The sequence below is a fragment of the Papaver somniferum genome, chromosome 11 (assembly GCF_003573695.1).
Source record: "Papaver somniferum cultivar HN1 chromosome 11, ASM357369v1, whole genome shotgun sequence".
NCBI classification, from domain to species: domain Eukaryota; kingdom Viridiplantae; phylum Streptophyta; class Magnoliopsida; order Ranunculales; family Papaveraceae; genus Papaver; species Papaver somniferum.
The window spans coordinates 26971727-26985937 of NC_039368.1; the positions used below are offsets into that span (position 1 = coordinate 26971727).

General features: G+C 35.3%; 2 protein-coding genes across 2 annotated transcripts; both read left to right on the forward strand.

Annotated features, from left to right (window-relative positions):
* The first annotated feature begins 289 nt into the window (after positions 1-289).
* LOC113324242 lies at positions 290-610 on the forward strand. The gene has a single exon (XM_026572562.1). The coding sequence runs from the start codon at positions 290-292 to the stop codon at positions 608-610; it is 321 nt and encodes a 106-aa protein (XP_026428347.1).
* Positions 611-3481: 2871 nt separating this feature from the next.
* On the forward strand, positions 3482-3952 carry LOC113324243. Its single transcript, XM_026572563.1, has one exon. The coding sequence runs from the start codon at positions 3482-3484 to the stop codon at positions 3950-3952; it is 471 nt and encodes a 156-aa protein (XP_026428348.1).
* The last annotated feature ends 10259 nt before the right edge of the window (positions 3953-14211 follow it).

Consider the following 14211-nt stretch of genomic DNA (forward strand, 5'->3'; position numbering starts at 1 on the left):
ATTCACAACTCAAAGGATAATTCTAAAGGTAACATTTGGCTTTTCTGGAATTGTTCTTTAAGTACTCCTTCTATTATGAAAGTTACTAGTCAAAGTATTACAGTAGAAAAATTGGTGAAGTTCTGGTTACCGGTGTTCATGCAAGTTGCTCTTCAATTAACAAAATAGAATTATGTCAAGATATGTGTGATATTAGTCTCATGAATAAACCTTAGTTAATTTTAGGGGATTTTAATACTTTATTGTCTGTTGATGAAAAAGAGGTGGTAGACAACCCAATATATCTGCAATGAATGAATTTCAAGATTTTGTGGATTTCTGTGATCTAATTCAAGATCCTAAAAGTGGTATGGAATTCTCTTGGTGCAATGGTAGAGTTGGGAACAAAAGAATCCTTTGTAATCTTGATAGAGCCCTTTTTAACTTAAAATGGTTAGAGAAATTTAATGGCTGGAGTTATAAGTTTGGAACAAGAGGAATATCTGACCATGGCCCTATTATTGGTTCAGATGCTATCATCCCTAAAGCTTTAAACTCTCTTTTTAGATTTAAGAAAATGTGGCTGAATTTTCCTGATTTTATTCAAGTTATCCAAGATTTCCTGGAATGAAGAAATTTATGGTAATCCCATTTATATTTTCATGAATAAGTTGAAAAGACTAAAGAAGTTCTTAAAAGTGTGGAACTGGGAGGTCTTTGGGGATGTTAAAGAAACTCTCAGGAAAGCTGAAGAAAAGGTGTTAGAAGAAACTTTGAAATCAGATAATGATCCTTATAATATTAACCTTTTGAACAATTTGGTTACTGCTATAGGGAAATGTGATCTTGCTGCTCAAAATTATAACACTTTCATAAGAGAGAAAGCTAGAATCAACTGGATTCAAGATGGTGATGTTAATTCTAAATTCTTCCATATAAGGATAAAGCTAAGACAAACTCAAAATTCCATTTCTGAAATTGAAGACTCATCAGGTAACATTATCATTGATCATGATGGTATTTCAAATGTTCATTCATTACTTTAGCATTAAATTTGCTCATAGATATCACTGTAAGTGATTCCTTCTTTGAAGCTGTTCCAAAAGTTATTAATGATGAAGATAACTCCTTCTTAGAAAACTTTCCCACTGAAGATGACATAAAGAATGCTACTTTTGATTTAAACCCAGATGGTACTCCTGGTCCAGATGGATTCACTGGCTCTTTTTACAGATTTGCTTGGAAGGTAATTAAAAATGATCTCATTGCTGTAATCCAGTTGGCAACACATTATCATACCTAGTGGTTTGAATTCTAATTTCCTGACTTTGATTCCTAAAGTGGAAGGTGCTAATAATGCAAAGCAATTTAGACCTATTGGCCTTAGCAACTTCTGCTTTAAAATAATCACCAAAATTATTACCATGAGGATTAGTAAATTCCTTCCAAAGATTGTCTCCCCTCAGCAATGTGCATTTATTAAAAATAGAAACATACATGAACAGGTGCTTCTTGCTTCTGAGCTTGTCAATGAATTGTCTGTCAAAAGAAGAGGTGGTAATTTGGGGCTAAAATTGGACATTTCTCAAGCTTATGACACTATGAGTTGGGATTTTCTTTATAAAGCTCTATCCAGTTTTGGATTCTCTGGCAAATTCTGTGATTGGATTATGGTTCTGCTCAAGACTACTAAAATTTCTATACTTCTCAATGGTGGTCCTATTGGTTTTTTTGGAGTTGGCAGAGGGCTTAAACAAGGTGATCCTCTTTCACCTATTCTTTTTATTATAGCTGAAGATATTTTAAGTAGGAATATTCAAAAATTGGTAATTGATAAGAAAATTCAGCCTATGATAATTAGAAATGGTATACACCCTACACACTTATTCTTTGCTGATGATATATTCTTATTCTGCAATAGAAATATGAGGAGTATAACTAATCTCAGAAATCTCTTAATGGAATATCAAGCTGCAACTGGTCAAATTATCAATACTTCTAAAAGTAGATGTTTTTATTTTTGGGGGAGGGGGGGAGGGAGGGAGGAGGAGGTGGGGGAGGGGGGAGGACTTCTTCTGTGAGGCAAAGACAAATTGCTCATTTTTTTCATATGGATATCTCTCAGTTCCCTGATAAATATCTAGGGGTTAATTTGGTTCAAGGGAAGTTTAAATCCACTCATTTATGGCACTTAGTGGAATATATGCAACATAGATTGTCTTCTTGGAGTGGTAAACTGTTAAGCTTTCAAGATAGACTTATTTTGGTTAAGTCTGTCCTTTGTAGTATTCCAGTGTATAATATGTCTATCTACAAATGGCCTAAGAAGGTGATTAAAGCTTGTGAAAGAATTATAAGGAACTATCTATGGTCAGGTAATAATGAAGAGAAAAAATGTGTGACTTTAAAGTGGAATAAAGTCTGTTCTCCTCTTGAAGAAGGTAGTCTAGGAATAAGGAGACTTGAAGATTTTAACAGATCTTTATTAATGAAATTCCTTAGGAATATGCTTCAATCTAAGGAAGAATGGGCTCTTTTCTTCTTAGCTAAATACACTGATAAAAATGGCAGCTGAATCACTTACTATAAAAGATCTTCGATTTGGCATGGAATTAAGTGGATAATTCCAAGTTTCAAAAGTCTTACTAGATGGGCTGTTGGAGATGGTTCTCAAATTTCTTTTTGGAATGATAAATGGATTTTTGAATAGTCTTTAAGTACAATGTTTCCAAACCATTCCCTTATGACTCAATATACAAATTTAAAAGTTAGTAGGCTTATTATGAATGGTCAATGGAGAATCCCTGAAGATCTTCTCCAACTTTTCCAAATTGAGCAATTACCTGTTATTGGAACTGGTGCAGATACTTTAGTCTGGAGCAGCAATCATACTGGCATTTTTTCTATTGCTGATGCAATGAAGAATATCAAGAATCCTCTGCCAAACCTACACTGGTATAAAAAAATATGGAATCATGCAGTTTTTCCTTCTACTTCAGCTAATATATGGAAAATTACAAGGGAAGCTCGTGCAATTGATGAGAACTTGACAAAAAAAGGTTTCAATATAGCTTCAAGATGTTACATCTGTCATAATGATATGGATTCCTTAAATCATATTATGTGGAACTGCAGCTTTAGTAGACAACTTTGGAATTGGCTGGGAGGTATTATCCATTTTCTTCATCCTTTATCCTTTGAAGAAGTTCTTAAAAGGTGTAAGTCCACCAGCCCTATGGTAAAAGAGTTATGGTACATTTTTTCTTACACTCTGATGGCAGAACTTTGGTTCTTAAGTTATAAAATCTGTTTTGAAGATGAGAAGCCTAATATACACAAAATTAAAAATCAGAATTTCAAAGACTGTTCAAGAGTGCACAAGAAGATTGAAAGGCTATAGATGGGGCTCTCCATATGAAGACCAGGTCTCGGTCACTTTCAAATACAGTACAGCAAATTCCAGAGACTGAGAGTCATTGAAGTCTTCTTTTATTTACTTAACATGGATGAAACTATTTTGTGTTGTGATGGTGCTTCTAGAGGTAATCCAGGGAAGGCTGGTTATGGATTTGTTGTCAGAAATCATATTGGTAACTTTGTTTATGCTGAATCAGGTGGTTTGGGAGTACTAGCTAATTATATTGCAGAATTTATAGCCAGTATAAGAGCTCTTGAATGGGCTCTGGAAAATCAAAATTTTAAGATCATTCCGCAAACTGATTCTAAGGCTTGTGCCACAACTTTATTGAACAAGAAGATACCATGGTTTTTGATGGCTAGATGGCAGAGAGTTATAAGTGGACTACACAGTATATCTGTCAGACATGCTTACAGGGAAGCAAACTTTTCAGCTGATCACTTTGTTAAAAAGGGTATGCATCTTCCAAAGGGTATTATCCAAAATTTCAGAGAGAGACCTTCTTCCCTTTCTCAAATGGAATTCCCAGATATGCCATATTATAGATTTGAGTAATGATGTGTCTTTGCACTCTTAGTTCTGTGTGTTGAGATTTTTTTGTTTTTCTTCTTTGATAATGGGCCCTGTTTGGTCTTGTATTTTTGATCTCTGATTTTTAATAAAGTTGTTTTTTGTTTAAAAAAAAAGAAAAAAAAGAACTATTTAAATATGGGTGAGGAGGAACCTTTTTCTAGAATCGATTATCAACTCGTATTGCTGATTCTTTTGAGTTGATTTTACCGAAATATGGTAAATTTTATCTTTCTACTGAGGAATGATCTTTCAGTTTTTTAAGACAAGAAACTTCTTTCAATATTTTTACCACCGTATTTTGAAGAAGTATAAGTTTCTTGTCAAGTGTCTGAAAGTTGTATTCCTTAAGATCACGTTCACGGAATCGGTTCAAAGTTTCCTTTGGACAAGATTTCGTCTGATCATCAGTAGATGTAGAAGATGGTTTCTCATCCTCTTCTGACTTGATGTAGTTAGGAAAACTACCATCATCATGATCTGTTTCAGATGTGATCAAGCAAGTTTTGTCATCACAATCTCAAAGTCGAGCAAGGACCTTTGGTTTCTTCATCAGAAGAAATTATAACAGAATCATTAGTCAGGGTCATAGGATGAGTCTCTTGATCTTGAGCAAGAGATTTACCAAGAGCTTCTAATTTGACAGTGAGATCCATGTTCTCTTTGGATAGAATATTTAGTTGAATGTCTTTATCTCTGATCTCATTCTTAAGAAGATTTGATTCTGTATTTAATATTAGTATTTTTATAGACAGAGATTTTATAGGCTTTAGGAGTTTTACCAACTCATTATCAGCATCTTCTTTTCCATCAGAAAAAGACTCAGATGTACTCTTGATCTTCGTAACTCCTGGATCATGAGTCAATGAAGTGGTAACATCATCAACTTTTGAGTATTCATACTCTTGAAAAACGTTAACTGAATCAGACATAGATTCAATTCTTATAGGTTGGATCGCACCAAACACAGATTGTTATATCTTTTCGTGTTTGTATGTTCTGATACCAATTGAAAAGACGAGCGTACCCAAATATACCTCAATCTAAAACTTTCCCACCTATAAGTCCTCTTACCAAAAGTGATTGTCTATGGACTGAGTCGATACAATACAACGAATCGGTTCACACTTAGTGTGATCGTGTATGGATATGAGATTGAGACAGTACGACAACAAGATAACTTGTGTGATTGACTATGGGTACAAGATCGAGACAATACAACAACAAAAGTGTGATTACTTGATAATAGGTTCAGGCTTAACCAAATTTTATGGATTGCTATCAAGTAATTACAGATAACGTTTGTGTAATTTACTTTAAATTATAATAAAAACAAATATAATTGCGTAAAACAAAACTAAATGACACAGAAAGATTTTGTTAACAAGGAAACCGCAAATGCAGAAAAACCCCAGGACCTAGTCCAAAATTGAATACTCTCAGCATTAATCCGCTATACAAAATCTAAACCAAATTCGTATAGTTGATACCAAGTAATTAAGCCAATAGTTCACCTAGTTTCTTCAGTATCTCTGCGCTTTCGACATTCGATAAGTGCATGCACTGGAACAATTCCTTTGGTTCGTATTCCAAACAGTAAAGGAACAATAAATCTGTTCAGTAACAACTTTTTTCAAACAAAGTGATATGAGTTTGACAAAGGCTCTTCCGTTTAACCAATAAACTCCTTTGCCGGGTTCTAGATCTATCTAATTAACAACTACCAAAGCAGTCGTGTTTAGACTACGCAATCAATAATAGGATCCACCAAGATACTATATACTGATGCCGATCTACGCAACTAATTAATCAAGTATATCAAAGACAAACCGATTATAGTTGGATCCCAGCCGATCAAATTTTTTGCACACCAAAGATTATGAACCCAATAAGAAATCTTCTTAGATCTTCAATAAACACCTGCACACCACAACTTGAATCTCTTGTGATCAATCACGCACAGAACGGAGTCTGTTAACAATGGATTATCACGAGACGTCTTTAGATCTAAAAATAGTTTTAAAGATCCCGTCGAAACTTCGATCTAGTTTGAGTGAATATTATATCAGAAGAGAAGATTCTCAAGCATAAACAAACTAGGTGCAATCAAATTTCAACAACCGTTAGTCAATCAAATAAAATCGAAAACTAATAATACTGCAATTATCTAGTTTCCCACCAACGGTACTCGTAGAGCTTCTCAATCCCAAAGAAGTCTTTAAAACGAGCGGTCGTAAGAGGTTTATCCTAATTAAGGTACTTTCCTCTCCGGATAGACGGCTCTACTAGTAACAACACAACTTGGTAGTTTTGCTGGATCTGAGGATTAGTTTGCTCGAAAATGCAAACTTAGCTATTTATATACCAAGGAAGTTTGGACACCAAGGAATTTCCAAAACCAAATATTCTCAAGATATGCAATAAATGCCCAAATCGGTTTTCATAATTCCTGGAAATGCTTTGTCCAAATATTTATCGAAATCTCACTAGAAAATCTCCAATTAGTAAATGCACATTACCAATTTTTATTTTCCAGAGATATGCATTTAATTGATGGTAATTAAAAGCATATAAAACTAAAAACATTAATGAAAAGATTCTCAATTTATTTCGGTCCGGGATTCTCCATTAGTTATTAAGGAATATATTTGAACAAGATAAGAATTACTGCACATGTTCAAAGTATGTCGACATCTTTATCTTTGTAAATCCTTTTTCATATTTACAATCTTGGAACCGATTTACCACACTTCCAAACAAAGTTTAGAATTGGTTCATCTGATTTCCAAGAACTATATGTGATTAATCAATTATCAAATCACTAATCATGGGTTTATGGTTTTACCAAACACAAGGATCGTTTCTATCTCCATATGGTTACTGGGATCGGTTACATCAGTTACCAGGAATGGTTACCATATACTCATGGTATTACTTGTGATCGATCACACCAGTTACCAGGACCGGTTACACCAATTACAAGGATCGATTATACACTCTATTGTAATCGGTCACACCAATTACTAGGATCGGTCACACCAATTACTAGGATCGGTCACACCAATTAAAAATATCGATCATACCATCGTAAGTGATTACTTAGGATCGGTTGTACTAATAAAAATCATACAATTACATAAGTCAGTGTTAGAGCACTGCTCAGTCGAACTCGCATGCATTGCTATCTTAAGCATGTTTATCAATGTTAGTGATCAAAACTATAAGTCTTGATTTCTAGCCTATTTATAGATGTCTCGGATTAGGACATAGATTATGTAGTTGAGCTTATTTTTCACGGCGTTCATCATTTGAAGACGAAGAACTACTAAGGGGAGCTTGTGGAACCTCATCGTCAAAGGTATGTGGAGACTTAAACTCATCTATCACTTGGAAAGTCTATTTCTACTATATCTCCTATGTTGAGACATAAGTCGTATTACGATATAGTTTTCTATATACACATTTGAGATTTCGAGTTGAGTTTAACTCGCTTACATATTTCTCGAAATATGTGTTGGAAAGCTTTCGCTTCGACCAAGTTCACCTTATATCATGTGAAAATTGCCGAGTAACATCTTACATGGTTTGTGTGATACAATCATTTGGTGTTGTCTTGGAATATTTCGTAATGATTATTTTAATAACTTGAAAAGTGCTTTGATGCTAATAGTGTGAAAATGGCTATTGTCATCCGCTAAGAAAATTTCAATGATTGAAATAAGAGTTTAGAACACTTAACCATTATTGGATATGTCATGTTGTACACTCTTGCACATATGTTATCCATGTCTGGGAACCATCGTATGCGCACCCGTTTGGGTAGCTTCTGGTTTGAGAAATCCGGGAACCTAAGTATGCGTACCCATTTGCGTACTGGCGTACATGTTCATGTCCGAGAATTTCTGCTGGGATTTGAAGTTTGCATACCCGTTTGCATAATGGCGTGATTCAATCTTAGTCCGGGTATTTCAAGTATGCCTACCCGTTTGCATACTTGAAGGTTAAAGTTCTAAAATTAGTTTTAAACATGAACATAAACATTTATATAATAAGGAATGCAATATTTGCAAACTGTGACTATAATGTTCATGATTGATTCGAGTGAATCAAACCGATTTTGCTTCAATTTTGTTCTTGTATAATATTATGAGAATATATCAATTGAACAACTCTTTAACTAGTTTCATCTGAGTTATTTGAACTAGTTATGGTTAAGATGAATAAGGTTGATATGAGAGTAATCATATGGATAACCTCGGTTAACTATGTGTGAACCAACATGGTGTACACGTTTAGGTACGGTTACATAAACCTAAATGAGGGTAAATTTCATTCTGTGTAACAAGCTAAGTTAGATCTAACGGTTGAACGATATTAGCTTGGTTGAATCAAGTTTTTCATCTAACGGTGAATATTGAATGCTTTGTTACCAAGGTAACTTGGATTGCAAACCCTGATTTGAAAACTATATAAAGGAGAACTCTAGCAACTTGGAAACCTAACCCCCACACCTCCCGTGTGTTACTAGTTGCATAACTAGAGTCGATTCTCCTTTAACCTTAGGTTTCTATCGAGACCCTGTAGGTTAACGAATTCAAAGACTTCATTGGGATTGTGCAGTCGGACCCAACAATTTTCTTTGTAGTTGCGTGTTCTGATCTTGCCCGATTCTATCGTATTGAGTACAATTGAAATAATTGACTCGAGATTAATTTCTCCGATAGGAAAAATAAAAGTAATCACAAACATCATCGTCTCATCATTTGTGATTCCACAATATCTTGTTTCGCTAGTCGATTAAGATTATTGTGAGGTGGTTAATAATACTAGGCTGTTCTTCGGGAATATAAGTCCGGTTTATCAATTGATTCCTGTTCACCTTGATTTATCAAAATATGGAACAAAACTCTTGGGTATTTCCGTGGGAAATCTTTAGACTTTTCTGTGTGATACAAATTTGTTTATCAAGTCTTCGACTTTGGGTCGTAGCAACTCTTGGTTGTGGGTGAGATCAACTAAGGGAATCAAGTGCATGGTATCCTGCTGGGATCAGAGACGTAAGGAACGCAACTGTATCTTGAATCGGTGTGAGATTGATTAGGGTTCAACTACAGTCCATGTCTGAAGTTAATTGGTAGTAGGCTAGAGTTTTTAGCGGCTTAATACAGTGTGGTATTCAATAAGACTAAGTCCCGGGGTTTTTCTGCATTTTCAGTTTCCTCGTTAACAAAATTCTGGTGTTCGTGTTATTTCTTTTCTGCATTATATTTTGTTATATAATTGAAATATCACAGGTTCTGCGTTAAGATCAATCAATTAGAATATCCAACCTTTGGTTGATTTATATAGATTGACACTTGAACATTGGTATTTGGTACCGTTCAAGTAACTCCTCTTATATTCAATCAGGCTCGTAGATTTCTATTTGCTGATTTCAGATTAAATTAAGAGTTAGAGATATTAAGCTATTTGATATACTTTACTCTAGATTGAGTCTGACTGTCTAGTTGATTCTCTAGAAAGTGTATTGGAGTAAGTCCTCCCAGATTGCCAAATGAATTGTTGGGTATGGTTTTTAGACCCCTGCATTTTCAATTGGTATCATATAAGGCAAACACATTAAAGACCTCATAAGTCCGTGTTTATAGCGATTTGGTGATGGATAATATTGTCTCTGAAAACGCTTCACCAGAAATGGATAAACTCAACATCTAGATTGTTCTAGAAACCATTGACAAGGTTGAGAATCCTGACTTGAAAAAACTCATCAATTTCTTGTGTCTCGAAAAACTTCGATGGATAAGGGAAATTGATGGTTCTCATTGCGAAGTTTATATCAGAAAACCTAAACCTCGAGAACGCTCTGAAGAGGTTGTTGACCTCCAGAAAAAGTTAGATAAACAAATCCAGATCAATTCATCTTGCTGCAGAAATTGCAAAGCTTAAGGATTTGAAAACTATAAAGTCTTTTTCAAAGGTTTTAAATGACGCCTCTAATTCTTCTTTGAAGGATTGCCGTAAGTCAGGTGATAAGCAAGGTCCAGGATTTTTGAAACCTGACAGTGCTCAAAACTCTTCGAACAAGGTTTATGATGTTGGTACATGTTTGTTTTGTGGTTCTCATAATCACTTTCAGCATGTGTGTTTCAAGAGAAGACTAAAGGTTGCTGGTGATCTTCATAAGAAAGCTACTCAACTTTTGGCATCCCTTAAAAGACATTCAATACTAACAAGAAAGCCTAAAGTGGTTAGTAGTGCTAGTATTGGAGATTTTTCTCTGAATTCAACATCACCCTTTCAATGGTTCCTTGATAGTGGGTGTAGCAGGCACATGACTGGAAATCTCTCATGGTTTATCAACCAAGCGATTTTGATGATGGACCATTAACTTTTTGATATGGAAGATGCTGCTACATAAGCAAGAAGGGAACGATAAAGTTGCCTGGTGTTCCTGAAATTCATGATGTCGTATACGTTAAAGGTATGACTGCTAATCTTCTTTCTATTAGTCAAATCTGTGACAAAGGCCATAAAGTTGTCTTCAATGATAAAGGATGTGACATTCTCGACAAATCTGGAAAGTGATTTTTCAAGGATCATGTGGCAAAAATAACTGTTATCTTCTAGATACTCAGTTCAGTAATTGTTGCAATTTGACTAAGGTAGAATCTACACACCTTTGGCATGAGCGTTTTCGTCACATCAATTATCGTTTTCTAACTAAAATCATTAACAAAGAACTTGTTAGAGGCGTTCCAAAATCAATGCTAAGGTTGAAGGTGTATGTGGTGCTTGTCAAAAGGGTAAACAAATGAAAGTTCCACAAAAATCATCTCGAAATATTCTCACCAAAGATCCATTTAATTTAATTCATATGGATCTTTTTGGCCATTCAACAATCTACAGTGGCTGGGAAGAAGTATGCTTTGGTTATGGTAGATGATTACACCAGATTCACCTGGGTGGTGTTTTTGGCTCACAAGAATGAAACATTCGGTGAGTTCAAGATTACTGTTAATAGAATCCATAATGAACAAGGTCGCAAACTAAAGAAAATTAGAAGTGATCGTGGCACAAAATTCAAAGACACCAAAGTATTTGAATACTGTGACTCTCTGGGAATCATTCAACAATACTCTCCACCTATCAGTTCGCAAGCAAATGGAGTTGCAGAAAGGAAGAATAAAAACAGTGAAGAAATGGCAAGGGTAATGTTCCGTAACAAAAACTTACCGTTAAGGTTTTGGGGTGAGGCTGTTTTTACTTATTGCTATTTGTTCAATCGTGTTTACTTACGGTCAAAGACCTTAAACACCCCCTATGAGTTGTGATACGGTAAGAAACCCAACTTACACTATCTCAGAGTGTTCGGCAGTAAGTTCTAATTCTAAAGGATTGTGAACAGAAAGGGAAGTTTGATTCAAAAAGCGATGGGGGTCTTTTTCTTGGATATGCATCTGACAGTCGTGGTTTCCGAGTCTTTAATCTCAGAACCCAAGTCATGATGGAATCAGCAAATGTTATCATTGATGATCTAAGTAATTTTCATCATGATGACTCTCCTGCTGAATTGCATCCAACCGAGACAATTGAGAAAACCAAAGAAACGATAGAATCAGAAGAAGTTGTTCCAACAGTTGCTGATCCTGATGTATCAGTGATGAGGAGGAAAGCTCTAGTCATGCTATTCCTTTTGAACAAGAACGTGTCACTCCACGACATCTTTGGGTTCAAAGGAATCATGATACTAACAATATCATTGGAGGTAGGGATTCTACTGCTAAGACAAGAGGTCAACTTCAAAATATTTGCAATTTTGGTTGTTATCTATCGCTAGTGGAGCCTATGAATATTGATGAAGCTCCTAGTGATCCCTTTTGGGTAAATGTAATGCATGAAGAGTTAAATAAATTCCAAAGATAAGATGTATGGAAACTCGTACCTCTTCCCCCCAATATAAATATTGTTGGTACCAAATGGATATTTAAGAACAAGTCCGGTGAATTTGGGACCATTGTTAGAAACAAAGCTAGACTTGTCGATCGGGGATATTCACAGATTGAAGGAATCGACGTTGACGAAACCTTTGCTCATGTGGCACGCCTTGAGTCCATTCGATTATTATTAGCTCATGCTTGTTTTCTTAAGGTTAAGCTATTTCAAATGGACATTAAACCCGCTTTCCTAAATGAAAACTTAAAGGAAGAAGTCTACACGCTCAACCTAAGGGATTTGAAAACCCTGATTTTCCCGATCATGTCCTTAAGCTCAACAAGGAATTGTATGGGTTAAAACAAGCACCTCGTGCCTGGTTTGAAAAACTAACTACTTCCCTTCTTATGAAAGGTTTTTTAAGAGGTGGAGCTGATAAAACATTGTTTACAAAATGGAGTGGGAAATATGTTGTAATTGCTCAAGTTTATGTAGATGATATCATCTATGGATCAACATTGGAGAAACTTGCAAAATATTTTCAAGTCTCTCTTGGCAAGGAGTTTGAAATGAGCAATATTGGTGAATTAAATTTCTTTTTGGGTTTAGAAATTCAACAATACAGGGATGGAATTTACTTATCTCAAGAGAAATATGCAAAAAAATCTTGTTTCAAGATTCAGTCTTGATAAGTCAACTCCAAAACTTACTCCAATGCCTACCACGGGTAAACTACATAGAGATGAGAAAGGTGTAAATGTGGATCAAAAACTTTATCGATCTATCGTTGGAAGTCTCTTGTATCTCACTGCCACGAGACTTGACATTGCTTTTAGTGTTGGTTGTTGTGCTAGGTTTCAGGCAAATCCAAAGGAATCTCATCTTGCCTCCACAAAGAGGATCATACGTTACATTAATCACACTGCCGGGTATGGTCTTTCCTACACTTTTGATACTAACACTGACCTTACTGCCTATTCAGGTGCTGATTAGGCAGGATGTATGGAAGACAGAAAAAGTACATCAGGGGGTTCTAATACATAGGGATGAATCTTGTAGCTTGGCATAACAAGAAACAAAATTCACAATCTCTCTCAACATGTGAAGCAGAATACATAGCTTCCGGTTCATGTTGTACTCAACTCCTATGGATGAAACAAATGCTTTCTGATTATGGAATTGATTCCAGAATAATGAATATCTTTTGTGATAACTCAAGTGCGTTTCGCATCACTGAGAATCATGTTGAGCGCTCAAGGACTAAGCACATAGACATAAGGTAAGATTTTATTCGAGATCTTTATTAAAATGGTATCATTACTATGGAATTTGTGCCTTCTGAACAACAATTGGCTGATATTCTCACCAAACCATTAGACACTGCCACATTTCAACACCTACGACAGTCTATTGGTGTTGTTCTAGTTCATTAGTTCTCCATAACTCTTGCCCCTGCTTTTATCTCAATCTGTTGGGCAATTGAGTTTGGAATTCCCAGAGAGGTGTTGCTTCATGTTTGCATTTGTTTCTAGTATATGTGCTTTTGTCAAGTATCCTAATGTTCTTACGAAATCCTTATTTTCTTGTAAAATCAAGGTCGCCTTTGTTGTTATTTCGAGAATGACATTATATGGGGGAGAGTTCTTTTTGAACTTGTGCTTAATTTCCAAATCTTTGTGGGGAGTGCGGCTGTGGAATATTATAGGGGTTATCTTTTATCTTTATAAACTCCTTGATGAATGCATTTAGCTTCGGCTTTATGATTGCATCTAAATAAGTTGGCATGCTATTCTCTTTTGGTCATGAAGTATCTCTATGAAAATTTCATGAGGATCCAACTAGTTTTCGTACCTTTGCCAATTTATATTGACAAAAAGGGGGAGAATTAATGTGTAATTTCATACTACAAATATATATGGTTTACGGATCACTATGTAAGGGGGAATGGTTTTCATGTTGAGATGAAGTATTGACTAAGGGGGAGTGACACATATCACCATAGTATTATTGTCAAAGTTGTGATACAATTGAACTTTGATGCTGTGTAATAATACTATGACACTGTATAACAATGATTGAAAGTATTTGTTTTCTCATTGTTATCGCTACGGATCTTCAACAACTATGATGCTGAGTTGAACCGTTTAGAATCATGGAGTACTTGGAAGTGACGAAGTTTTCGAGTCATGTTGAAGACGCCAAGGAGATCAAGCATTTGGATGAGAAGCTACAAAGGGGGAGATTGTTAGAGGGAGATTGATATGTATTGATATTTTTGTCACTAAAATTGACAAAGGAGGAGATAATTAGAG

Excerpts from the sequence above, each read along its gene's own strand:
- LOC113324242 (XM_026572562.1), top strand. The coding sequence starts at position 290 with ATGAATGAATTTCAAGATTTTGTGGATTTCTGTGATCTAATTCAAGAT.
- LOC113324243 (XM_026572563.1), top strand. The coding sequence starts at position 3,482 with ATGGATGAAACTATTTTGTGTTGTGATGGTGCTTCTAGAGGTAATCCA.